Source organism: Anser anser (genome assembly GCF_964211835.1).
Source record: "Anser anser genome assembly, chromosome: 1".
In the NCBI taxonomy this organism is placed as follows: domain Eukaryota; kingdom Metazoa; phylum Chordata; class Aves; order Anseriformes; family Anatidae; genus Anser; species Anser anser.
In genome coordinates this window covers 119,926,654-119,954,582 of record NC_139720.1, presented here as the reverse complement: position 1 = coordinate 119,954,582, position 27,929 = coordinate 119,926,654, and the positions used below count along the sequence as shown (strand labels likewise).

The window sequence follows — 27,929 nt, the reverse complement described above, 5'->3', positions numbered from 1 at the left end:
ATCATAAGACTATCAAGTGATAGTCTGGAGTTTCTATTTGAAAAACAGCATTGAACAGCAAGACTGATGTTTATTTTCACATAATTCTGGAATACTTGCAAAGTGTTTTGAATATTGGGCCTTGCTCCAGAAATAAATGTCATAATGATTTGGATGCTATAAATTTATAAGGGAAAAAATGGTTCTTGTTAGTTTTTTTGTAGGCTAGAATATTCTTCATTCTTTCTTTTAAAATCTCATTGACTCTATACTGCTGTCTTTGTTGTGGATTTTGTTCTTCGTAATGTTTACATTCGGTTTTTAACATGCTGCCAAAACTTCTCTGTACAACACGCACAAGCAAGGTGCAATGCAACTTAACAATTTGTAGCTTATTGAAACTGAAATGAGATTTCACCACATAACTTAAGCCTTCAATTTTTATCCCAAATCTTTGGCTTTAATGAATTGCAAAGGCTTACAGAGGGTGAAGAGTAGAGGGGCAGGCCCTAGAACCTATGAAGGGAAAAAAAAAAAGCTTTTTCTAAAGATCATCTCTTTCTGGATTGTCATTTGCATTTCTGTGGGACTACCCTTGAGTTCATTACTGAAATTATTTTCTGTGTTTTCTTGAACTGTATATTTTCAGCCATCTTTCTTAAAGCAAGGACAGCAGATTTTTGTTGCTTCATGTTCAGAAATTTCTTAGCTAAGTTTGTTGGGATAGAACTAATTCAGTGAAATGAATTACAGCAAGGTCAATGTGGTATCTGGGTATAGAAGAACTTAAATACTTCAGGTAATTAAGAGTTCTTGGAAGTGCCAGAATCCGAGTGCCATGTGTAACTACTGCATCCGTGGGCAAGTGTGTGTTCCTCAAGGCTTACCAGCTCCAGGTCACCTTCTGTTCTGCAGTGTCTGAGCCAGCCCTTGCCAAGCCACTGAAAAGTTTCTGTGCTGTACTGCCCGAGGCTTCAGGTTTAGGGGGGCGCTTCACAGGCCCAGTGTCATAACAAGGCATGGAGCCAGCTCAGGTTTTGGGGTTCCAGCTGCAAAGTTATGAAATCCAGAGCCCTAGAGAGGAGCTGGGTGATTCTGCTTGGGGCTTTGGTGCTCCACCTTTTCCTTTTCCAATCCCCGTAATGGCAGCTTGCATTTACTGTATGTTGCACATCGCCTTTTTAATTCATGTTTACTTTTTTTCTCATTGCATAATCCATTTCCACAACCCTTCTGTGAATATGCAGCTCAGAGCTGCACGCATGCAGTTCTGTCTTGTCTTCCTCATTCTCTGCCCTTAGAATTTGGAAAATGAGCAAAAAAGGGCTGCTTGTGGTCTTACCTAAGAGTCACTGATACTGAATCTGATTCAAGCAGTAGATACCAGGTGGCTAATACAACTGCTGCTTCTCTTCTCACTGCCTTTGGATTGCTGCTGCTTCCTCTCCCACCCTGCTGTCTTCCTGTACCCTGCTTTTGATGATTCTCCTGTCTTTGTAGATACCCAGTCTTGGCTCCTTCCATGAGTAGCATATGTTGTTTCAGAAATACAGAGCATCGTGGGAGAAGGTAGAAGGTCATTATATATCTAGAAGTTAGTTATACAGGCACCTTTTAAGGTTCTCCATCTTTCCTTTCTTCCCAAGTTCAGTGAAACACAGAAAGGACGATGCATTTTGAAACAAAATCTGTTTTGGTGTTCCTAAACTTCATTTGAAAAGTCTTGCTGACTGAAGCTGGCCGACCATTGTGGGAGGAGGTGGTGCTAGAAGTACTTCGAAGTTTTAGAGAGTTTTTAGTGCAGTTCACTGGTACTCAAAGGAACATTAAAATCACTTGAGGGCATGCTTTAAATTTGTATTTGAGAATTAAGTTCATTGTTAAATTTGAAAGGAGCATTTCTTCTAGGTCAAGTTGAGTGGGTTTGGATGCCTTCTATTGTCCTCTTCTTCGTATATAGGCTGAAGTTGTCATCTTTACACTCTTGGGGAGTTAACTTAGAGTCCTTTGTTTACTACCAATGCAGAAGTTTTAGGCAGTGTCTATCTCTCTTGCTCTCTTTTGTCATTTTGTTATTGTGCTTTGTAGCCTTTACTTTATAATGTGCAGATGTCAGGCACCCAGACTGAGCTAGATGGGAAGCTAAGGTAGAATTTTTGATACTTGGCTACACAGTGTATATCATGTACCTCTGGTAGTGATAAAAGAGGGAATGCTGGTGTAGTTCTCAAGGTGGGGCCTTCCAAAGGGGCCTTCCAAAGATTCTTGCTTTACTGAAGCTGCTTGAGAGCTGCACCCCCTGTAAACATATAGACTGCCAAGCCTTGTTGTGAGAGTTTGGAAAGTCTTTATGGTGTAATAATACCATGGAGGACAGATGTTATGTGATCACTTTTGAAAGGAACCTCTATTGTACAGTTGTTCATGACTATGAGAAATTCAATTTGATAAACCAAATCAGGCCTTCAAAAGCCAGGGAACTGACTGTCAGGAGGTCTCATTAATGAATTGGGGGGGGTGGGGGCAGGACTGGTGACTTCCAGAGCTCCCTTCCCACCTCAACCATTTTGTAGTTTTGTGAAATGCAGGTGTACTGGAAGAGTGAAAAATAATGACTGTACTTATTTTTGCTACTATACCTTCAGTTTTACAAGCATGGCAAAAAAACTATCATGTTTTCAAAATAATTGAAAAATAAGCTAGAGGAGTGCAGTTGTTCAGGTGTCTTTACTTGAACATTAATTCACCATTTATTTTGTCCATTCAGTCTTACGTAAGTTTGGCTTCATACAAAGTATCTCTTTAAAAAATAACTCTGGAACTTTGAACACCAAACTCTTGATGTCTAAGTCACTACTTCTAGTATTTAAAAGTTTGTGTAACAACTAATGAAATTACATATGTAATAGTTGTGGCTGGTTTTCCTTTTTTTTTTTTTCTTTTAAAATAGGCCTTGATGTCAAAAGTGAAGCATGCCAGCGATTTTTTCGAGATGGGTTAACAATATCTTTCACAAAAATCCTTACTGATGAGGCAGTGAGTGGCTGGAAGTTTGAAATCCATGTAAGTGGTTTTGTTTGTTTTAAGTTGTTTCTGAAAAACATAGTAATTTAAATGAGAATGGAGACTGCATTTGTGACTGAGGAGACTTTAGAGACTGAATGTCAGAAATCATCACAAGAGGGAAATGGAAACGTTCTCATATACGTGGCTCTTGGGAGGAAAAATCACCCTTCTTTCATCATTATTTCATCTTAGTGCCTCTGGTGTTTTTGGAAGGAAATAAAACACGAGATGATAATGGACAGGAACTGAACTTTGAATGTTCAGTAGGGCAGTTCTTGTTTGCGAGACTGTCTTTGGTCAGATGTATAGAGACCTGCTTATTTTTATGTGCGTGGTATGAAAACTTCATTTTTTAATAAAAACTTTCATCAGCCTTCTAAATTCTGAATGTTAGTAGCAGCTACTTGAATATTAAAAGCTGTCTCTTGGACAGCTGGGCACGTGCCAAATGAGAAACTGTAAATATCTTGATAAGCAAATTGAAATCTGTGAGAGAGATGGGTGAAAGAAGGAAAAGTCAATAGTTCAGTGTTGAATTGTGAGTGTTTCAAATAACCAAAAATATTTGGGTCTTTTTCCCAAACTATTTTTTTAGCTGCAGATACAAGTTTGTTTAAACCCTTTATTGGAGGAAGTACAAAGTTGTAAGTACAGCATTGTAAAACTCCTATGCAACTCTGCATGCTAGGTGCAAATGGTTCAGAGTCTATAGTTCGTGTTGGAGTAGTCACCTGCCATATTGTTTGTTTTTTTTTTTTCTTAATAGAGATGTATTATTAACAACACTCATCGACTAGTTGAACTCTGTGTGGCCAAGCTGTCCCAGGATTGGTTTCCCCTTCTTGAACTTCTTGCCATGGCCTTAAATCCTCACTGCAAATTCCATCTATACAATGGTACACGTCCCTCTGAAACAGTTCCTGCAGGAGTACAGCTTGCTGAAGATGAACTTTATGCCCGTCCTCCTGACCCACGATCACCAAAGGTATCAGCTTTTTCAGACCTGAATATTGAAACGCTTATTTTATTACCTACTGTTACCTAGCTACCCAGTAGCAATAGAGAATTGTTTCGGGGAGTGGTTGTACTTGATTTTTGTATATCTATTAAAATGTTTTGCTGCTTTTCACTCTTCGATCAATCATGATTTAATACATGCTCGCTCTTCTGACTCTTTCAGTCTTTGGTCTACAATGAAACTGAGTTGGGTTTCTGTGGTAAACTGGCACAACTCTATTGGAATGCTATTCCTACTGTGTTAATGTGCTTGCTTGTATTTGCCAGGTGATGGATTTAACTTCTCATTCAATGAGATTTTGTTGGTGACACATTTTAAGGAGGGGATTATGTGATAACACAGGAATTTGCCCTCCCTTTTCTTGCAGTTCCAGAAGATGGGAACTAGGGATTTTTTTTTCCAACTGGCAGTTCAGATCGGTAATTTGTTTCAGTTCTCAGGTCTGAATTTTTCAGCGTTGTTTGCCCACTGGTATTGGTATAAACTCAGGAGATACATGAATTAAATTTTTGTTGCTTTTTTTTTTTTTTTTAGTAGAACTGGTAGCTATTGATATGTGAGAACAGAAGATAAAGAACTCTGTGTCCTTGGACTTCCTTGCATTGCTATCCTTGTTTGTAAGAATGTTATTTTGTGTTCTTGCTGCATTTTTATGCAGCATTATCACATCCAGGACCAGAAAAGAGTATCAGAATCATCCTGTTTTCCGTAGAAATTTAGCAGCCAAGCCCGAAGTACAGGCATTTAAATTCTTATCTATTTGATAAATTTCCTTGAATATCTAACATACAGTATCTGTTTGCCATGATAATGGGAAAAAGAGTTGTCTATTCCTAAGCATTTCCATAAAACTGAATATTTAAACTATATAGGCTCATTCCCTGATAATTGTTACCTTTTAATAGTTTATTCTGTAAATAGTTTTTTTAAGTAATTTTGTTAGCGATAGGTACTTAAAAGTACTTCTAGATCATTATTTGTAAAAGTCAGATAATAACTGATTATTATATTTCAGGGTTGGCTAGTAGATCTTATCAACAAGTTTGGCACATTAAATGGATTTCAGATCTTGCACGATCGCTTCATGAGTGGATCAGCATTGAATGTTCAGATAATTGCAGCTCTCATTAAGTAAGTTTTTAAAGAATATTTTACATAGTTCAAGTTTTCCAAATATGTTTAATAGAATATGGAGTTAGTACGAAACTTAGTCTTTTGTTGAAGCACTCCCATTGCCACATTTCTTAACTAGTTGCCTTTAACTTCAATGTTTCATGTGCTTGTAAATAGACTTAAATTTCTAGAATAAATTGCTCCTTACTGTCTTAATATTACACAACTATGGGTTATGACACTTTGTTCACTTTTTTTCTTTCTCTTTAGGCCATTTGGACAATGTTATGAATTTCTAACATTACATACAGTGAAGAAATATTTCCTTCCAATTATAGAAATGGTTCCACAATTTTTAGAAAATTTAACAGATGATGAACTGAAAAAAGAAGCAAAGAATGAAGCCAAAAACGATGCTCTGTCAATGATAATCAAATCTCTAAAGAACTTAGCTTCAAGAGTTCCAGGACAAGAAGAAACTGTAAAAAACTTAGAAATATTTAGGTTGAAAATGATACTTAGGTAAGATGCTATTCCTAATATGATACGATCCATCAATATTTATTTCACACTTCTTACATTTAATTTCTCTTACAGGTTGTTACAAATTTCTTCTTTCAATGGTAAAATGAACGCACTAAATGAAGTTAACAAAGTAATAACCAGTGTGTCGTATTATACCCATCGGCATGGTAATCCTGAAGAGGAAGAATGGCTTACAGCTGAAAGAATGGCAGTAAGTTCTCCTCTTCGTCATAATTCATTCAATAGGTTGTCTTCCTTCTTATCACTTAAATTGTAGAAGGAGGTATATACGATGTATCCTGCACAGTACTCGTTTTCATATGTAATGTTGTAAACAGTAGGTATTACATCATAGTAATGTCATTTTAATAGTAATCTTTCAGTGAAAAATTGCTGTATTTGTTTCAAAGCTTCCATTAAGAAATATTTTCAGTGCTGCTAAAAACGTGCTCTAAAAAGGGATCCTCAAATAGCACGTTTTTTATACAGGGTTTAAAAAGGAAAAAAAAAATAGATGAAACAGGTGTTATTTGAAACGTAAGTGACACAGTACCTAAAAATTGAATGTTCGTTTAAATGAGAGTGTAGTCCACTTTTTATACTTCAAATTATTTTCTTCTAATGAGAATTCCGAATGATTACACTGCATTCCACCGTTCAGAAGCAGAAGTGTGTAGAAAAGTAAAATGTTCATCTGTATTCTTCGGTACAGAAAGTTCTAGACATCACATTTTGTGATTTTATTTAACGTTCACAAACTTTGGATACTGTTCTACGCTTGAAAGCATATGTGGCTAACAAATAACGTGAGCATATATAAAGTTAAAGCAATTTTGCTCTTTTCTCTTGATCTTTGCAGAACTTAATTTTGTTGTTTTTGCACTATTCTGCCTCAGCATTGTAACTAGCTAATGGTTTATAATCTGCAGGACTGCTGGCAAAATGAAGTTGTTGCTAAGTTTGACCTTTTCAAGCAATAGGGAGAAATAGCTCTCTTTTCTTATGCACTCTTTATAGTTTGGCATCTCAGACAAGACCTCTGTTTTTAAATGAAAATATCTAGGTTTATGTATTTTGCAAGACTAGATTGAACGTTTTAAGTCTGTGATCACGGACACTGCATTGGACAGTTTGCTGTATATGTTTTTCTTTTGTGATGCTCAAAGTGCACACTGCTTTGTTTCAGTTGGAACAAAAAAATAAGTGTATGAAGCTATTTTCAGTCAATGACACCACTGAAAAAAGTTGTATATACTTAAATACTGCTTGAATATTTGCCTCTAATTCAATTAGAAGCATAAAAAAAATGCAAGTGGAAATACATAAATAATTAACCTTTTTACACATCAGTTTTTGCTTATGCTCTTCTTGTGCCCTATACTGTAGGGCATACCAGTAAAACTAGAAGTGTCTTAAAATGGTTTTGATATTTAATGATTTTGAATTAGAAAAGTTTCGTTCCTTGAATAGAAGACTTAACTGTTCTTCTCATCGGCTTTTTGTTTGAGTTTGTCTGAACTTTTTTTATGCTTAGAGTTCATGATTTTAATATGCCAGGAAAAAATATTTTCCTTAAGGTATCACAATGACTGGCACATTGGATTATTTAAAACACTGATATTTTTAAAAGAGGAAAGTAAAGACAAAATACCTTCCTCTTGTTCTCAATCTTTCTGGCTTCTCCCAATTAGAATATTGTATATAAAAACAGTCCTTAACAGTCTGATTTATTTTTTTTATTTGCTTAAATATTATTGATAGCACTTCAGTAATTTGAGATGGCACTACTTTCTTTTTATATTCAGGAATGGATCCAGCAGAATAATATTTTATCGATTGTGTTGAGAGATAGTCTTCATCAACCTCAGTATGTAGAGAAATTAGAGAAGATTCTTCGTTTTGTCATCAAAGAGAAAGCCCTCACTTTGCAAGATCTTGACAACATTTGGGCTGCACAGGTAAAGAATTAAGCTGCTAGTCTGCTTCTGAGCAGGAAGGAGCTTATTCTATGTCATGTACTGAGAAGAGGAAGACTTGTGCTTCTTATGATTGGTATTAGACAAAGCTGAAGAAAAATCTGAAACCAAGTGGCGGTCTTTTTCAGGATTCTGTGTCTGAGAATTGTCTTCTCAAATGTGGTCAGTAAAGGAGGTTAAATACCTATGTATGCGAAGTCTTAAAGAACAGCATCCCCTGGGAATCTGCTTTTAAGGGCTTAAGCGTCCACAAGAGCTGATTACTTTTCAAGAACCACCTTATAAAAGCACAGGAGCAAGCAATTCCGGTGTATCATAAGTCAAGTAAGCCAGGTGGGAGACCAGCTTGGCTGAACGGGGAATTCCTTTTGGAACTCAAGCAGTGAAAAAAAACATACAATCTCTCTAAGGTCGCACAGGAAGATTACAGAGCTGCAGTTTGCATTTACAGAAAAAAACACAAAGACCAAAGCTCAACTGGAGTTAAAGCTATCCAGTGATGTTTCAGATAACAAGCAAAGCTTTTTAAAAGTATGTTAATATCAAGAGGAGGTCTAAGGAAAATACTGGACCATTACTGGATGGTGCTGGTCACTGTGTAGGGGCAGCCCCACCTGGAGTGTTCTGTGTAGTTCTGGGCTCAACAACTTAAACAACTTAAATGTTAAGATACTTGACTGTGTCCAGGGGAGGACAACAAAACTGGTAAAAGGGCTGGAAGGCATGTCCTGTGAGGAGAGGCTAAGGACACTGGGTTTGATAAGCTTGGAGAAAAGGAGGTTATGGGGTAACCTCGTTGATCTCCACAATGTTGTGATTAGAGGAAATGGAGAGGGAGGTGCTCATCTTTTCTCCTTGGTATCTAAGTGACAGGTTGCATGGGAATGGGGCAAAGGTACATCAGGGGAGGTTCAGACTAGACATTAGGAAAAGCTTTCTTACTGTGAGAGTGGTCAAATGTTGGAACCTGCTGCCTAGTGAGGTGGTTGATGCCCCATGCTTGTCCGTGTTTGAGGCATTTGGATAAGGCCCTTAATGATATGTTTTAACTTTGGGTCAGCCCCGAAATACTCTGACAGTTGGACTCGGTCTTTGTAGGTCTGCTTCAGCTAAAACTATTTTATTCTATGATTTAACTTTATTCTATGATCCAACATTATGGTTGGTAAGTCTTCAGGAAACCCCAAAGTTGAGGAAAGTCTGAATTATGAAAAATCTAATAATTATGATTTAATGTTTTAAAATACAGTAAAAATATATATTGTTATTCTCTAAATTCAGTACAGTTTCTCATCACTTTTTTTTTTTTTAACTCACTATAATTCTTTTCCTGAGCAGGGAGCTATTAAAAAGGCTTACAATAGCGACTGTTCTGGAAGTTGTTTAACAGCAAATGCTTTCGTTTGTAAGTTTTTGAATATTCACTTGATTACTTAAATGATCAGTGAGACTGGGCTACCTAGTTACGGACTGCATGAGTTTAGATCACACAAAGGGCAGTTGAAGAGACATAATGATTATTAAATATTGAGTATACAGAAAGTGAAGGGTAGTTTTAGGATAGAAATAAGCATGAGGGCACATATCCTTGTTCATAAATAATTGGTAGTAAAACTGTTAATGTAATTGTACAAGCCCTTAGGTCAGTTAAAGTGTGGGAAGGCTAAATCTTGTTTTCAAGATAGAGGGCTAATACAGCAATTGGGTACTACTGTACCCCTTGTTAGTATGTGTTTGCAGTCTTCTGAACTGTAACAGGTTGACTTAAACAGATTTATATAGGTATCCCTATTCAGGCACCCCTTGTTCAGGTTTGTTTAAAGCACTTGGGACTGCAGGCAGTGTAGTGGAGGCTTGACTTGAGATCTCTGATGTTTCAGCTTCATAATCTCTAGACTTCAGTTCCAGCATGATAGTAACTACACAGGCTGAAACTCAAGACAATGTTTTTTTCCTAGTTATCCTCAAATCCCATGTAGAAAACTACATCTCGTAACTTAAAGCAATCATGGATCACTTGAATTAAGGTGATCATACTGTTTGTTTTCAGCTTGTCTGTGGAGCTTTCCAGACTGTCTTTGTAAGAAATCTGGGCAGTGGGGAAAGGTTTAGAAAAGTAATTATGCTACTTGTAGGCTTGTATTAGTTATCACCTTCTATAGGAAGCCTCACCTTCTATAGGAAAAAGTGACCAAAATTTGGGCGGGGGGGGGAAATCTTCCAGGCAGTTAAGTATATTACTCAGAGGCCCTGAAAACAGGGATGTGTGGATAAGTTAGTTTAAGCCATACTTCTACTGTTCCAGAAATGCATGAACAAGTTGTGCAACCCCTAAAAGATACGGATAGCCCACCGCAACAGTTATAAAATCAGTTTGGGAATAAATCTTCCATGCTTTCAAATACCTGCTTTACTCTGTTCACTTTTTTTTTTTTCTTGCTTTCAGTTAGATTGTTGCCATGGTGCACTTGCAGGTTTGTTTTGCATTTTTGTGTTTGTTTTTTTTTCCACTGAAAATTGGATTCAGTAGGCCTTACTCAGGTAGATGTTTTCACCGTGGCTTTGGCCATGAAATTAAAACAGACTTAAATAAAAAAAAAAAAAGGTAAGAATACCAAAGTCTGCTAATATAGAATATTATTTTTCCATATTCACTACTCAGCATGTTTAGTAGTTTTTAGAAGTTCTTATTAAATGATTGCCTCTAAGAGCAGCTGGAGCATGAAATTTCGGTAGCGGGAGTTGATTTACTGTGTAGCTTTATATAACAGGCAGGCTATTTTAGCTCTGACTCAGTGCAGTACTGATGTGGTTTTGCTTTCAGACTGGAGCCATTATGTTTTTGCCTGGGTTTAGAGGGTGAGCATGCACAGATTTACAGTTAATGATATAGTAGTGCCCTGAGAATCTCAATATACAACTAGAATAAAAATAAGTAGTCCATGAGAAGTAATAAAAATATGCTACTTTTGGCTTTAGAAGGCAACATAAGCTTTAAGTTTTACTGATCTTACAAAGACAGCATTTACAAAATAAAAGTATGTTTGATTCAAGGAATAACGTTGAAGACTCTAAAGGCAAGAATTAAGTTGCAACCTGTTGAGTTACAGGAATTCATCCAGATGGACAAGAAATAAAATTGCAGAGAATAGTGTTGGGATTTTATTACTTACATTCTAGAGCATTTAACTAGGACTCTAAATGGGCTTCCCTGTTTCCATACAGTAAGCTTACAGTTCACACACTAGGTTTTGTATCTCCTCGTGCTGTGTTATACAGCTCCAGTACATGCTTCTCCTTTCATATGTTACACTAGAGATGATCTTTCTGTCCTGTATGCTCTCAGTTTTTCTTTCTATCCAGAAAATGGACTACTAAGAGAATAAAAGGAGGAGATATTTTGCAAAATTGAGTGGTATAACTGGTTCAGTAATTCCTTCTCTCATAATTTGACTGATAACATGAAAATGAATGTTGCTACTTTTTTTTTTTTTTAAGTAAATTTAGGGCCCACAATTAAGAATTCTACAGCACAGCATATTAGGGGCTGTTTTTGTTGTTTTTAAGTGAACTACTGATGCAAGCTTTTAGAAGGAAATGATTTCCAAAACTGCTCAAGCATGTATTTTTAATACTCTAAAAGATTAATTACATCAGAGATTTTTTTCTCTCTTGCATATTTTATTCTACACTTGGGGGAAATTTTTCAATAGTAGACTAGCTACTGATACATATAGTCCAAAACTGTTGTTTTTCATGAGTGCAGATTTAAAGTACGGGATGTGCTATCCTGCTGGGAATTATAAGAAGGAAACGTTCTTCTCACCCAGAGTCAAAATTCAGTTAGCTGTTTTTACTGTGTTGTCTTGGTCCTTAAATGTCAAAATTGTGATATATGCCAAACTCTAATTTAAAATATTATCTAGTATATAACTCAAGACTTTGCCATTAGTTGTTTGGTTGATAGATTTTATAAGGTTATAAGCTGCTGTTGGCTAACAAGTCGTTCATGAATCTGCTAGCACAAAAGAAATATTTCAGCCTAAGAAATTACGTGTAAATATGTGAAAATACTAAAAATTGTCTTGCAGCTTAAATGAAATTCAGTGAAATTCACTGAAGAAGGGGATTTTGAGTCCTTAAAAAAAAAAAAAAAAAGAGAAAATACTGATTTGTATTTACTGATTTGTAAATTTAAATGCTGGTGTAGACTACATTTTACCATCCTAGTATGATATAAAATATAAAAAGATATAAAAATAAAATATATATTTTATTCTATAAAAAAGATATAAAAATATTGTGACAGCAGCATTCATAATTCTAAATAAATACTTGTGTACATGCACAATGCACTCACTTTTTGAATAGTTACACATACAAGACAAACCTAAATAATATGATTTCCCAGTGAAATGGATACTAGTTTGACGCTGCTCCCACAACATCAGCTATTCTTGCTGAGCACTTCAGACAGCCTTCTTGTAAAACCAATAGAGGATGTCTTACTACTTGAGTTAATATTGATTGTTACAAACGTTGGTCAATTCTTTTTGTCTTCTTGACAGGCAGGAAAACATGAAGCCATTGTAAAGAATGTACATGACCTCCTTGCAAAATTAGCTTGGGATTTCTCTCCTGAACAGCTTGATCATCTGTTCGATTGTTTTAAGGTAATTATGCGTGTTTTGACTGTACTCAGGAAACGGATTGTGAAGTTGGCTACAGATTTGTGACTCTTTTAACATGTACTTTACGTGGGCAGTTTTCTTGTGTTAAAAGACTTTCCTGTATATAGCAACAATTTGTAATGTGTACTATTAAAACTAGATAGATCGTGTTATACTTCATTGAGCATCCACTGTGAGTTTTGTTTACTTCCTGTCTAAAGCAGAGGCTCATTATCCTAGATTAATTGATGATCACTTCTGGATAATGCACATATGTTGAGGACTGTAGGATTGCTAAATGTCACTTCAATGCTATGCATATTGACCTTTTCAAATAAATTACTTACCTTTAATACCTTATTGTGTCTATTCTAAATTATTAATTGTTGGTGGTTTGATAAATAATGTTTTTCTCTTAGTGTTAGAGTACCTTTCATGAAATTTATCAGGTATTGCTACTTACCATCTTCAAGGAGAGGAGGAGGTGAAGGAGTCCTTTCCCCACTTCATCTTTATCATGTAATAATTTTGCCCTGGTTAACATACACATAGGAGGAAACAGGAAGATAAAGTAAAATGTTTATAAACATAGAATGATTTGATTGTAGCCATTACACAAAACAACTTGTTTCTGAAAGATTGTGTTATTCACTGGGTTTTTATGTATGCTAACATTTACATTTTTAGCTTCTAGTAGTAGTCATATGGACTGTTCTCCTGTTGCACTTTCAGGAGGTGAGAAAATGCAAGCGAGCTTTGTAGACTCAGTTTTCTGTTTTTAGATAAATGCCTGACAGTAACATTTTGGCTTGCATGCAATTTGTGCTCCAATTAATGGGTGACTTCTGATTTGGTAAATATGAGCTGAATCCTCCGTAATTTAGATATTGACTTAAATGCTCAGAATTCTATGGGTAAGCCGTCATGTCTGACTCTGAGAGATGGATATGAAGCAATGTTATACTGATAACTCACTCAGAAAAAAGGTTAACTTGATAGAGAGAACATTTGTTTCTGTCAGATTCAGAGGCACCAGGAATACTGAATTTTTACTCATTTAGCGATTGTAAGTTAATTAGGAGTGTTTAAGTATAAGCACAGGAGTTTTGAGAGAGCATTTGTAAGAAACAGCTGAGTCCAGTCTGTTTTGACTACTCGTGAACTGGTCGGTGTTGTTAACTTTTACAAACATATCTGTGGTGTTTATTTAAAGATCCTTAATTTTTAAGTCTCAAAGTTAAATCCATTTAAACTGTAAATGCTAGAACTGTTCAGTTTTGACTTAGGTATTGCTATAATGTGGTATTTTTAATGAAAAAATGTGAATACTATTTTTTGTGAATACTATATTTTTGCATCAATTTAATGGTTCATGCTGTAGCATGTGAGATTGGAAAAGCGTAACTTTCATATTGAATAAAATCTTTCTTTAGGCAAGTTGGACAAATGCAAGCAAGAAACAACGTGAGAAGCTACTTGAGTTAATCCGTCGTCTTGCAGAGGATGACAAGGATGGTGTGATGGCACACAAAGTGCTGAACCTTTTATGGAATTTGGCTCATAGCGATGATGTACCAGTTGATATCATGGACCAGGCTCTTAGTGCTCATATTAAAATCTTAGATTACAGCTGTTCACAGGTGTGTAATCTGGTATGATTCTGTTGTGAAATCAGTCACTAAAAGTTTCACTCTCCAACACCCCCTCCACACCCCACCCCACCCCACCCAAAAAAAAAATAATAAAGGGTGATGGTAATATAGCAAATGTCAGCCAAAATATTTAATTCGTCGTGCTTCAAAATTAATCTGTTATCCACCTTTACAGCCATTGGCAGGTTTTGTTTCATAGTTGAGAAACTGCTCCTCATTGTTTCTTGATATTTTATAGCAGTTTAGTCTGACCAATGGGTAGAAATAATTGAAAGGAGAAAAAGCAAATGAGTTTAAGACTAATGATCTTATCTAGCTATATTTTTTTTCTTAAATATGTACTGAATTCTTCAGTGGTTGTTGCAGGCAGAGTTTGTATCATACTGTTAGCTTCTGCTAGGATGCAGTGCTGTTCAGATAATCTTACGAATGTATGCTTCAGAACTAAGTTGGTCTAGTAGTTGTGTGGCTTTGTGTGTTCTGTTATGTTGTGGAAGCAAATAAAGTAGGGGAATGATTATTGTTTCTAAAATATACTTGATTGTAAACACTTGTTCTTTAAGGATCGAGATACACAAAAGATCCAGTGGATAGATCGTTTTATAGAAGAGCTTCGCACAAATGACAAATGGGTCATTCCTGCACTGAAACAAATTAGAGAAATTTGCAGTTTGTTTGGTGAAGCACCACAGAATATGAGGTAAGAATGGAATGCAAATACAGTGTCTCTTATAAGTTGAGAGGGTTGGAATGAAGCAATTTCTTGCCTTTTTTTATTTTAAACGAGAGGCAGGGAGACCTTAGTTAAATCTTTACCTGTGTTTGAAGATGCTCTTTAGTGTTTTAACGTGTATAGACAGCATCTAAAAATTAAAACACAGTGTTTTGTAAAAAAGCATTAATGTGAACTCTTTTTCTGAAACATGCTTTTACTCATTTTTAGAAGAATAGTAGTCTGATTTGCAGAGAATCTGGGTTTGTTTTCTGTTGTGTATGGACTTTAGTGCTTAACAGTAAAATTAGCTTACAAGGTATAAATAAGATATGTTATCTTTTGTGTAATTAAAAATATATATATGAAAATCCAAAACAGGACTTGTTAAAATCTAGAAACTTGATTTCATTAACATACTTTCTCACTACAGAAATTGTTTGCCAAAAAAATTTTGTATCCACATGAGAAGTTTTACAAACTTCAGGAAAAAGTTGTTAATTTAACAGTGCTATATAATTGCTTTGTTTTCATTCTTTGTATTCAAATCAATATTGCTGTTAGTCTGCTTACAAGATCAAGGCAGGGAAAGTTGAAGAAAACAAGCCTTCAGTTTACCCAACACTGCCTTCTTACTGTACTGGTTTAAGGAGCTGTGATATTGCGTTCCTGGCTCTTGGAGGCTTCTTTATTCATTTAGTTTGCAACCGATTTCTCAGTTTTCATGCCACTTTAATCCATTACAATTTTTCATTAATGATTGATTGAGTTTTTTGCAGCAAGGTCACAAAGATACTAACTTATTAGCACATATGTCTGTTTTCTGTGTCTTAGTTCTTAACCTTTTACAGGCTCTAAGATCTAGGGGAATGTAGCTACCTGGTTACTTTTGGTACTTGTTCAAGTTGGACACTTATTAGCATAGTGCCGGAACAAAAAAGTTTTGCTTTCAATTCTTGAAGCAGAGCTCATTCAAGGCACTGATTGGGTTTCTGCTCTGAACTAATCTTGGAAGGAACCTAACTTTTCTTTTGACTATAGAAATTTAGTTTTGCTCTAAGGCAAGCATATGTACAGTTGGATGGCTTGAATCTCTCTCCCTATTTTTGGTCAGATTGTCTCTTCCATTTGTCAAACTTCACTGAAGTCTGCATTGCAGTATGTGGTAATACATCAGTTTTATGCAGAATTTGAAAACATGTGAAGTAGGAAAGAAAACTTTGGATTAAAGGTTTTACTCAGGGGACTCTTGTGAAGAAGCCTTTATTAGGTAGATGCATTTGAGGGAGTTCTTTAATCAGAAATTATTGCACAGGTGACTGGGACACCATAGTGAGTTAAAACATGATTTTGAAGTAATTAGTGACTTTCCAGTCCTCCGAGCTTCCAGATAATTTGTAATATTGATACAGTTGGGAAACTGTAATGCATGCATCTAACACATACCGACTTAAATCTGTACTGTCCTTCAAGAATTTGGGTTGAAAATAGGTTGAAACAGTTGTTCATTGTGACAGTTGTCTCAAAACATCACACAGAGCTTTCTGTGTGTGACGTTAATTCCATAATTGTTATACTACTCTTTTTGGGTGTTTAAATTCATTTGCAATTATAAGTTTAGTCCAGAACGAGTAAGGCTGTTGATGTTTGGCAAACATAAGTATAAATTATGTTATGTCATTAGCACTGTAGAGATTCTTTTGGGGAGGAGAATCTAATTGGTGACAGTTATTCCTGAAGTTGAGCAAAGTGACAAATAGTTTATATAGTTGCTTTGGCAACATTTAACTTCTTAACTACAGGGAAACACTATATGTTTTGGGAGTTTAGTTTAACCAGAATTGCAATAGCATTAGAAAGTAATTCTTGGATGGGTGCAAGGATACCAGTTAATGTTAAGAAATAGTCAACTTCGTTACTCAAGGATTCTTAGGGTACAGAAAATTATTCATTTTTCTGTGTTGAAAGGGAGAATGTCTCCTGTAGACCACTCTCAAGTGCTTAGGTTTGACCTGTGTCTACCCTAGCAGTACAAGGTTGGTCTCCAAAATTGCTTGCCTAGAAGAATTAATTGAACATTGATAGGACCTTCTGTAAGAGTTTGAATTTTGTAACTGCTTTAAGACAATGATGAACTTAGTCTCAAGTCACTTTTTTTTTTTTTTTTTTTAACCTAAAAGAACAATTTGCTGGTTTATGACTCTGGACCTTTAATGTCTGCTTTTAATGGTAGATAGCATTTACTGGCTTAATAGATGATCTCTAGACTGAGTCATATGCAGTATTATGTGAGGCAAGTTATATGCACAGATAAATAATCTTACCTTTTTTTGAAAATTACATTTAAATTAAGTTGGTTGGGACTTCGGCTTTGTCACTGCAAATATTTTTTGAAGAAAATAAATACAGTCTAATTACTGTATGTTCTTCTTAGCATTTCTAAAGTACTTGGGCATTCATTTCAAAATGATACCTTCTCTTCCTATACGTTGGCTTTTGATATCCATTTAGCAGAAGAGTAATGGAAAGATAAGTTTTTCTCTTAACATCCATTTTTCATGTTTCTCAGTTAATTAGTAAAGCAGTATATTATAATGGAAACGTAATCAATTAACTCAACCTTAGAGGCTTATGGGATAATTTTGTAGTTTTATGTGGAGTTTGCTTTAACTGTAGAAAGCAAACTTGAAAAGTCTTGTCAAATTATCTTTTTCTTCTGTGCATATGTACAGTCATCTTGCCTTTGACTCCATCCTAGCAGATGATTAAAATAACAGTTTACATGTTGCTCACAAATACTATGCAACAACTCCTAGCTCATAACTCTAGTTCTTAAAATTATCAGCTTTTCGAACTGGTTGCTAACCCAGGTGAATCCACGTGTCCAAATTGTCCGTTTGTGCATGTGATTGAGGGGTGTGAGGGGCAAAATGTAAAGTGTATCTTGGAAGATTTACTTAGTCTTCTGCAGATAAAGTTTCCCTTTGCTATATTTGGTGAGATTGATACAAATGCCTAATATTATGAGTGTATGAACCAAGCTATTGGCATCTAGATCCAACAAAATACACCTTGCTTATGCTCGTTCCCTTAAGTGTTTCACCATCTGTATTTCCTAAATCATCAATGTTCTTATTTAATGTTACCTTTTGTCAATACATCCTTCTATCTAGAGCTAGTGTCTCAGGTAGCCACTAAAACAGACGCAATGTTTTGTTGTTTTTACTTCTAGCTTATGCTGAGCCAGGGGGTTGACAGGGCTGGAATGAAGTGTACTTGGAAAGTTTCTTATGGTGAAAACAAAGGACATTCTTTCTGTATATATGAAGTCCTGTGTGTTTTCTGGCTTCATGCTTCTATGTGTTTCGTTTTCTCTACTGCAGACTTCGTTTTCTTTTTTTTTTTTTTTTAACACAATTTGTGCTTTAAATGCCTTTTCCAAGCTGTTCTGGAAAACTCTGCATATTATGAAACAGTCTTTTGAAGATGTCTCTGCTCAGTAGGCCATATTCTGTTGGTAGCAGATAACAAAATTACTGGATATCTGGGAAGAAAGTCGATGGCTTCTGTCTTTTAAACCCAAATTGACAGTGATCTTTGTTCTGATGAATCAATTGAGCTGTTGTCATTACATCTACAGTGCAGCGTGGTTATCATCTGCAAGATCATTAGCAGCTGATTATGGAACTAGGATTTCTTGCCTCCCCTACTGTTCTCACAAGGTGTGGTGATACTGTCGAGTGTTGTAGCTCATGTGGTACCGAGACCAGGTTTCCCAGGAAGGATAAGAGTTCCTACCAGCAATCTAGTCAGCTAGCTCTGGAGTGTACTCTGAGAGTTGGAGGAAAGGAGAACAGTTCTGAAATCTCATTTATATTTCTTCTGGGCAGGCTATTGGGAGCAGCAGAGAGGCAGTACAACAAATAGCTCCTTTTTCCCCCTCTTTCTCTTGGAAGAGCCATGCAAATTTGCATTGGTTATGCAGCCAAGACGTGAGTGCTGTGCTATAGAGGGGTTGAAGCATTTTAAGGTTATTCTGTAGGGGCGATTAGTAGTCCCACGTTCTAGAATTTGATAGTGCTCATGGCATGTGGGTGTTGTGCTCAAGCTATGTATTTGCTCTTGCAGTTTACTTTTGCAAACTAAATATGACTAATATCCTTTAAGAGTAGCATTTTGGTGAGATTTTTTATAGTAGACATAAATTATCATTTAATTATTTATTTGTGGTGTTTCTTCTTTTTAACTTCTGTTTTTTTCTTACACTGTACGTTGCATGTAACTGCTTTTTTGTCTGCACCAACTTTTTTTAGATATTGTTAGGGAAGGAAAAAGGTAATGTAGAGCTGTGTAGTTTTTTGAAGTATTGAAAAAAATACAAGACAGCTTTCATTCCGAAAGTTGATAGTTTTAGTTTATTTTAATATTAAATTAAGAAAATAATATGGGATGTGGAGGAAACTGTGGTTATGCATGTTGTAGCTATACTACAGCCGAGAGTCTCCATCTTTACTGTGCGGTTTGCAGGCAGGTATTTCTATTCCTGACTTGCTGCAGATATTCTGCCTCCAGCATACTTAACTGCTCAGATTGCTTCAATACTTTTCATACGTACTACAACTGTATAATCCTCATTATGTAACTGCTTTTAATAACTGGTAAAAACTATTGGTGCATCAGAAGAAAAAAATAAAAGCATTGTCAGAGACCTAGTATGCTTTTTATTTTAGATCTTTTAGCAAAGTTTAGAACTTGCATTGAAGACATTAGTTTCTTAAATTGGTTTATGGACTGTTAGGTGCAAGACTTCTCTGCTTTTCTTACAACACTTATATTTTAATTTCAGTCAAACTCAACGAAGTCCCCATGTGTTTTACCGACATGACTTAATCAATCAACTTCAGCACAATCATGCCCTAGTTACATTGGTTGCAGAAAATCTCTCTGCCTATATGGAAAGCATGAGGCAGTATGCTAAAGGTAAGTTATTAAATAAAAATTGGCCTCATAAATAGTGTGTAAAAACTCCAGTTGAAAATGGAGTTGAAAGCCAATTCTCATAATGAAATAACTGTTATTGTTTGTTCACTCAATTTTAGAGCATTTGAGGGTTTGATAGCCTTTGTGGTGTCAGACTGGGCAAGAAAAGCTTAAAATGCAAATGGTTTGTTGGTTCATGATTGAAAACATGGTGGTCTACAGCACAATATGGGGAAGTGACTGCACTTGTTTATCTGTGGGTTGATAAGCATCATCTTGCCCTACTTAGATTAGGGTGGTGGTTTTTGTGGAAAGTCCTAATAATAATCTTGGATATTGTCCCACTCCTAGTTTTGAATTTTTGTAGGGTCCTTTGAGAAGTGTTTTAATCAATTCTGTTTGAAGCCATTGCTTGGAAATTGTCAGGGAGAAGGACTTAAGACCACAGTGGTACCATTTTATTTTATTTTTACCATGCAGTTCTGTTTCTGTTTAGCTGCTTTCTCACTGTGTTTGTTACCAGCAATACTTTGGCAGCATATTGTGTTAGTATTTATAAATTTCAGTTTAAACTCAGCCCTGCACTGATGAGTTTACATTCTTATCCTTGAAGGAAGCTAGCTTTCTAGCTGCTGAAGTAGGAGTAGGGAGTTGAAGGAGAATGTTGGACAATGACTGTCCCTGTAACACTGGACCAACAGTACTCTATGTATTGAACTAAGCCAGCAAAACTGAGAGGAGTAAATTTACCCCCACACATGTACTTTATTGACTGCAACCAGGGACCATTCCACCCTATGCATACATATGCGTACCCTACATAGCATCCTACCAACCTGTTAGTTACATCTCAAAAATGGTACTACAATATGTAGGAATTCAATTCTGACTGTTTGGAGAGAACAGGATATGTGCATTTTGTAAAGTCTGTCTGTGTGGGGTTGTGTCTTCCTATGCTTAGGTAAGTTGCCTATAAACCTTTAATTCTGTAATTATTTTAATCTTGGAGTGCTTGATACAGATACCTAAAATGTTCTATTAAAACAAGATTTCAAAGTGGTGCAATGTGAAAATGGTAGTTTCATCCTGGTGTAGGTTAATGAGTACTACATTTAAGCTAAATCTGCATACCGTAGCTATATTTTTTTTATTCAGAGGTACATGGGAGAGTTTACCCTAATCTAAGTGTTTTCATTAATGATAACATTGTACTAATTAATATTAAAATGGTACTAGATGGTTTGTTGTGTTCTCAAGCAATAGTGTCTTAAGTTTAGTCTTGCCTGGGAAGGTAGAATAGTGTGTGTTTTACTTCATGTAACTTCTATAAGCTATTGGAGTGCTGTTTAACTTTGCAAAAGTGATGCAAAAACACAATTCCATTTATAGTGAGCTTTGCATTTTAACTCTATGGATAGCTCTCTTTTTCTTGGACTTTGGCCAGTGATGAAAATCTGGGGTTTGGCCTCAAGGTTTTGAAGGAAACATAATCAGCAACTATATTCTAATGCATTTGTGTTTGTACAAAAATAGCCTACACATGCTATTCATATATGAACTGTTATTCATTAATTTAAATTAATTTTTAACTCAGAAGCCAAAAAGTCATTTTTGCGAATATTTACCTATCAAATTGTCAATGACTTTAGCCCAAAAGTTAGGCTAATGTCTTGCATGTTTTTTTTTCTTAAGCAAAAAACTGCATCCCATTCCCCTATTCTTTCCAGCTCCCCCTACACACGCACGCACAATGACTCAATAAAGCAGTAATACAAACATTTTTGGCACAGTAGAAATTAAAAATTTGCAAAGAGGATAACTTTAATCTACTCAGTGATTAAATTGTGCTTTCTTGAAATGAAGCTGCTTCAAAATTTCTTCCCATTTGTATAAGAGTGCAAAAACAAAGGAACACTAGTGCAGCTTTTTTTTTTCTTCCTGGATACTTTGTCTGCCCTTAATTATGTATTACACCATCTACTAATCTTCTAGTTACTATACTGAGACAGTATTACACAATTCCTACCTATACAACTTCAGGTTTTGTAGAATAAGTAGAGCAGAATACAGAGAAAACAGCATCAAGTTTGCACTCATCCCAGTATTTCCACGCCTTTCTGGAGGAGGAGAGAAGATAACGGGGGAGGGACGGGAATGAATGAAAGGAGAAGGAAGTTTATCATGATTGTACAGACAGATGGTAAGAACTGGACAGCTGTAGAATCAAACCAAGTTGGTGAAAGTGAATGAGATGGGGAGAAGATTAAAGGCAAAAACCCAGACAGCCCAGGACAGAGAAATGTCATATTAAAAAAAAAAAAAAAAAAAAAGTTCTGTTGCCCATAGATCTTTTTGATTAACTCCAAAATCACTATGTATTTTGTGATTTTTTTGTTTTGAACTTGCAATATTTTTATTTTCTGAAGGAAAAGGCTCCTATAACTGTATTCTGTGAAGAAGTGAACAGATGATTCTATTCTGTTATTCATTAGTATGTCATGGGATAGCGGAATTGAGTACACCCTCAGTAAGTTCATGGATAACACCAAGCTGAGCAGTGCAGTTGATAAGATAGTAAGGAATGCCATCCAGGGGGACCTGGATAGGCTTTAGAAGTGGGCCCACGTGAACCTCATCAAGTTCAGCAAGGCCAAGCACAAGGAGGACCTGCACCTGGGACAGGGCAACCCCTGCTCTCCATACAGACTGGGAGGTGATTCTTCGATTGAGGGAGGAGTGTAGGTAGCAGTAAGACAAGGGGTAATGGTTTTAAACTGAAAGAGGGTAGATTTAGATTAGATGTTAGGAAGAAATTCTTCACTGTGAGTGTGGTGAGGTACTGGAACAGGTTGTCCAGAGCAGCTGTGGATGCCCCATCCCTGGAGGTGTTCAAGGCCAGGTTGGATGGGGCTTTGGGCAACCTGCTCTAGTAAGAGGTGTCTTTGCTTGTGGCAGGGGGTTGGACTAGGTCATCTTTAAAGGTCCCTTTTAACCCAAAACCATTCTGTGTTTTCTATGATTCTATGGTTTTCTATCATATCCCCTTTTATATTTTCGCCTTTTTAAGGATAAAGAAGAACCTAATCCATGTTTCAGAATTCTCCTGATTACTGACACTCTCTTTACTTTCTATTGAACTCACTTCCCCCCTATTCTTCAGAGTCCTCTGTGAGATGAGGTGACTGGTATTGCATTGTAATATTGAAAGAGGGTAGTTTTTTTAAAGTAACTATATATTATATTATTTTTATATGTCTGTCCTTATTCCATCTCCTTTTAATGTAGATATTTTCAGTTCTTCCTTTGCACTGGTTAATAATGTCTTTGTGTGTATTTTAACAATACTGTTCAGATCTTGAGTTGATATAAATGGTAGAGTATCCTTAATTCTAAGTACTTGAAATTTTTGTCCCTAACTTTGCAAACACCAGACTTGACACAGTGTAATTTATTGACTACAGTAGGTTAGATTTTCTTAATTTTACAGTTCTCTTAGGTTTCTTGATTGTTTCTTGATTTCTTTTGCTGTTCAGCTCTCATCATCTTTGCAGATCATGTTTCAGTCCATTAAGTTCTAGACGTAGTGTAGAAGCCTAAGGTGTAAAGCTTGCCACCTGTATTTTTTTCTCCTTTCTGCTGCTTTTTTGTTTAGTGATAAGTTGTATCTTAGCTCATAGTTCCATCTTTTTGACTGTTGATCAAAAATCTTTTCAAATCTTGAATGGATTGATAGCCAGTTCTCCTTCATCTTCTATTTCCTAATAAAATTAAAAAATCCAAATCTATTAATGTAATTATTTAGAGAGATTTTGCCATATAATCTCCTATATGTGTTTATCACTAATTATACATAAATTTTCAACCATTTTTTGATCTGTAGTTTCTCTGGTCATTCCTTTGGTTCCTTTATGTACAAAAAAAAAAAATTGAAGGTTATGGTTGGGCTTGCTGTGAGGTGCACAGTGTAGAAAGTGAATGGGAGAGATACAGACAGTAGCTGAGATAGAGAATAGACTGAATTTTTGTAGTTCAGCATTTTTCAGAATTTTTAAGTACTCTTATATTGGCTTTGGACAACTGACTGATCTTTAATAACTTGAATTCTTCTATCACTGCCATTCTTGGTACTTGTGTCTGTGAATTAATCTATATTCACCAAAAAAAAAAAAAAAAGCCCAGACAGTTGGCCTCCATCCCCAAATAAAAATAAAATAACCACCAAAAAACTACCCGACATTTGAAGGTGACTAGTTACATTTTCTCTGCAATTTACTTACCTGCTGTCATAGTTTCCTCTGCTGGTCCCACAGCTTATTCTTTAAGTTTCCTACATCTAACACTTGCTAATTTTATATACTTTCTTAAGGAATCTCTTTGTAATTGCCCATTTATGCTGACTTCATTAGGATTAAGATTTAAATTTCTGAAGGATTTCTGGTGGCTGTCTCCACTTTTCTAGAAATTATCAATTAACTATTAGTCTTCTGATTTGCCTCTTATAAAAATTCGTAAGCTAATGTACTTTTAGCCTATTGTATGTAGAGTGTAGTATTTGGGACAATTATTTTCCCTTAATTTTGAAACACCGTTGGTGCACTTCAGTTGTTAGACTTGTATCAAGAAAATAAATAAATACAATAGGAAATACTGATTTATTTTTCAGTTCTGAAGATCAGTTTTATGAGTGGATGCTATCGTGATACAGTCCCCCACAACCGGGTCATCTTAGCTGAAAGTAATCTATATAACTCTTGCAAATAAGTAATACAGTAATAATTAGTTTATAATGGAGCTGTAATGCGACGCATGTCACAATGAAATATTTCCTACTAGTACATGTCAAGTACCAGAGTCCTGCTTATAATAAAAATACATAACAAAGAAGTGTTTCCTGTTGTGAAGAATTCCAAAATGCATCAAGGTCCAATGATGCCTAATTTATTGCTAGCAATCGTTATTTTAATTGCTGAACAAAAGGAATATTTTTCTGAATTTGAATTGATTTAATGGTTTTGAAAATCCTTCCTCTGAAAGAGGTTACTTTCATATACAGTAGTGTTTCAACAATAAATCCAGATGAGGATCCTCAAGCTCTGGAAATAAAACTAGTTCTTGATGTAGCTGTTTTCTTCTGTTTTCACAAGGAATTAAAGAAGATCATTACAGTAACAAGTTATTTGAGAGACACCTAGATTGTGTCTTTTGGGGGGAGGTGTTAGAAACCAAAACAACGTGTTTGTGTGAAGCAAACAACAGTTTGCTAAACAGTATTATGCATAGATTTGACAAATTATAGATAAAAGTTTGATTTATTGCCTTATTTTTATATTGCACAACATTTGCTGTTTCAAGCTTGTCAGTATTACAGGAGTTAGTTTTTGTACTTGCAAGCTTGCAGTAAGCTTGTCATATACTTTCTTCCTCTCTGTGTTATCATGTATATCGCTACTTAGAAAGGTGTTAAGGAGCTGGAGTTGTGGGTTCCTCTGGAGAGAAAAAACCCTAAAAATGTAAAAACAAGTTATGGAGAAGATGTTCTGTAATGAAATTAGAGCATCCTTAGGAAAAAAAACTGAATAATCTGAGTGATATGCTTGATATGCTTTTATTTTAACTGACTTACTTCCCAAAGAAAATGTGTTTAACTGAGGAAGAATTAATTTGAATAAGTAGAATGAAGTTTCTTGATTATTCTGTAATAGTTTCATTATACTGAATGATGAACACATGTATCTGTACGTAAGTATTCGTTGATGTGATAAGAGCCCTCAGCAATCTTTGCCTATACCCATTTTAATTTAGAATGTAGTATTAACTGTTAGGAGGCTGCTGAAAGTGATTTTCATAATCCTTCCTGAAAATTTATTGTCCCTTGGTATTAATTATATTTTGGCTATCAAGTTTTCAAATACATCCTGTCCTTTACAGTTAGCATGTCTTCTCAGCATGTATTGTCTAATAAAACTTTTTATATTTACAGAGCATGGTGAGTATGATCCACAAACTGTAAGACCAGGAAGCAGATACAGTCATGTGCAAGAAGTACAAGAGCGACTTAATTTCTTACGGTTAGTTTTGACTTGATCTTTTTTTTCTACTTCTGTAGAAATATCTTAAATACTTGAAAGAAAAAAAGTCATGCTAGCTGCTTTTCTTGTTTAGCTTTAAGCTGTTGTATTAACTTCTTTCAAAACTCAGATGCAAAAATGCACCAAGTGGGTGGGTTTTATTTGTTTTTTTTGTTTGTTTGTTTTTCCAGAAAGTTCCTATGCTAGTATAGGAATAATCAGTTGAAGTTCATTAGCATCTTTGTAATCCATAATTGTGATTCTGCCCTAAGATATCTATGGGTTTTTTCTGTCTGTGTGCAGAACCCTACTGACTTGAATACAATATGCATGAGGATACAGCTACACGCATATTAGGATAACATAGCTGAAACTTTGAAATACTCCAAGTAAAGATATGCCCACGTGTCCTTACTTGTAGCACCATGCCAAATCTAAGTCCACGTTCATAAATAGATATGTACTGGTGTCATACGCTGATAGTAGGTTGTCAGCCTTAGAAGGAGGTTGGAAAAGATACACACGCAAAAAAAAATAAAAATAAAAAATAACGGGATGACTTTTTAATACTAGCTGTTTGAATAAAATAAAAAAGCAAAGGATCTCTGCTCAAAACAGAGCTGCAGTATGTTGATGCTATTCAGGTTCACACTCACAGCTTTTTCTTGCTTGGTTTTAACTTTTTTTTAGACTTGTAAAAATATTTTTAAGAACTTTCATTATCCTTTGTTTTTCTTGAAACATTCTTAGTGTTAACCTTCATAATTAAAGTTTTTAATAGTTCTTTCATAATAATTTACCACAAGTCAAAAACTTACAACTAGATTTTTTTCTTTTTATTTTTGACTTACACTTCTATTCTATAAAATCAATCCCTTATTTTGTGGTTTTGCTAAAGCATAATTGTGAATGACTGCAGAAGTGATTTAATCTCGTATGTTGTGACCTGACTTCAAAATGAATTGTTTACCTTAGGAGATGTGCATTTATATATATTATGTATACAGTGCTTGGTGTTTTAGTGTAACGCATCTTTTGCCTAATTTTATTTCTTTCTTGTTTGAAATATAATGTTCTGTTGGCTGCAAACTTTTACCAGGAAATCATGGGGCTAACTATGAGAGGACTGATGATGTAAATATAGTTTTCAGGATTGTACTTAGATGATTGTGTGTGTTTGTGGGTGTGTGTATATATACATATATAAAATGCATATTCAACTTTTTGCTTGTATTTCTTGCTGAATTGTAACAGTAGATGTCAACTAGACAGTGCTGTTAATTGTCTCTTTGTTTTGCTCAAGATTTTTATTGAAGGATGGTCAGCTGTGGCTGTGTGCCCCTCAGGCGAAGCAAATATGGAAGTGTTTAGCTGAAAATGCGGTTTATCTTTGTGATCGCGAAGCCTGTTTTAAATGGTATTCCAAACTAATGGGGGATGAACCAGACTTAGACCCTGACATTAATAAGGACTTCTTTGAAAATAATGTGCTTCAGCTGGATCCTTCCCTATTAACAGAAAATGGAATGAAATGTTTTGAACGTTTCTTCAAAGCTGTGAACTGTCGAGAAGGGAAGCTAGTAGCAAAGAGACGAGCCTATATGATGGATGATCTGGAATTAATAGGATTAGACTACCTTTGGAGGGTAAGTTAATGGGAGGAAATAGCTGAAAGGTTAACTATTAAGTCCTTCTCAATCTTCTTCTTTAAATATTTTAAGAATGTGTAATTTATTACTTGTAGACTAGAATTACAAAAAGCTTCCTTTTCTATTTAAGTACATAGGCGTTGATTCCGCTGTCTTTCCAGCAGGTAAGTTGGTAGTCTTGCAGACTGGTCTGTGGACTTGAGAATTTAATGGGAATTTATTTGAAACATCAAGTATATTTATGTGTGCATATGAGAATAAAAATTTGTCTGTATTGTTTAGGAAGAATCATTCGTGGTGTATCGTCTGTAGGTCTTTCTCTCTCCTTGTGTACACACACAATTCATTTTATGGACTTCATAAGCTTACTCATGTTATTCCTTCCAGTATGGTAAACTGGAGTGATTCCAGGTTAGACCAAGTGATGACTGGTTTGATTCTTCTTGTATCCGCAGCCTTTTGCCTAAACATGGTTATAGCTTTTCAATGGAAGCATTATAGCTTCTTTTTAAAAGCATTCT

At 35.5% G+C, this 27,929-nt stretch overlaps 1 protein-coding gene across 4 annotated transcripts in view; it reads left to right on the top strand.

Moving 5' to 3' along the window:
• The window catches only part of USP9X (ubiquitin specific peptidase 9 X-linked), a 102,106-nt gene that overhangs the window by 31,184 nt on the left and 42,993 nt on the right, over positions 1-27,929 (top strand). For all 4 annotated transcript variants that reach the window (XM_083821160.1, XM_083821158.1, XM_083821161.1 and 1 more), the window contains exons 5-16: positions 2,930-3,042; positions 3,812-4,030; positions 5,079-5,194; positions 5,447-5,698; positions 5,774-5,912; positions 7,507-7,659; positions 12,246-12,350; positions 13,781-13,987; positions 14,563-14,699; positions 19,558-19,691; positions 25,672-25,759; positions 27,063-27,405. In XM_083821160.1, coding sequence (XP_083677286.1) covers positions 2,930-3,042; positions 3,812-4,030; positions 5,079-5,194; positions 5,447-5,698; positions 5,774-5,912; positions 7,507-7,659; positions 12,246-12,350; positions 13,781-13,987; positions 14,563-14,699; positions 19,558-19,691; positions 25,672-25,759; positions 27,063-27,405 — 2,006 coding nt within the window. The remainder of the gene's footprint in view (positions 1-2,929; positions 3,043-3,811; positions 4,031-5,078; positions 5,195-5,446; positions 5,699-5,773; positions 5,913-7,506; positions 7,660-12,245; positions 12,351-13,780; positions 13,988-14,562; positions 14,700-19,557; positions 19,692-25,671; positions 25,760-27,062; positions 27,406-27,929) is intronic.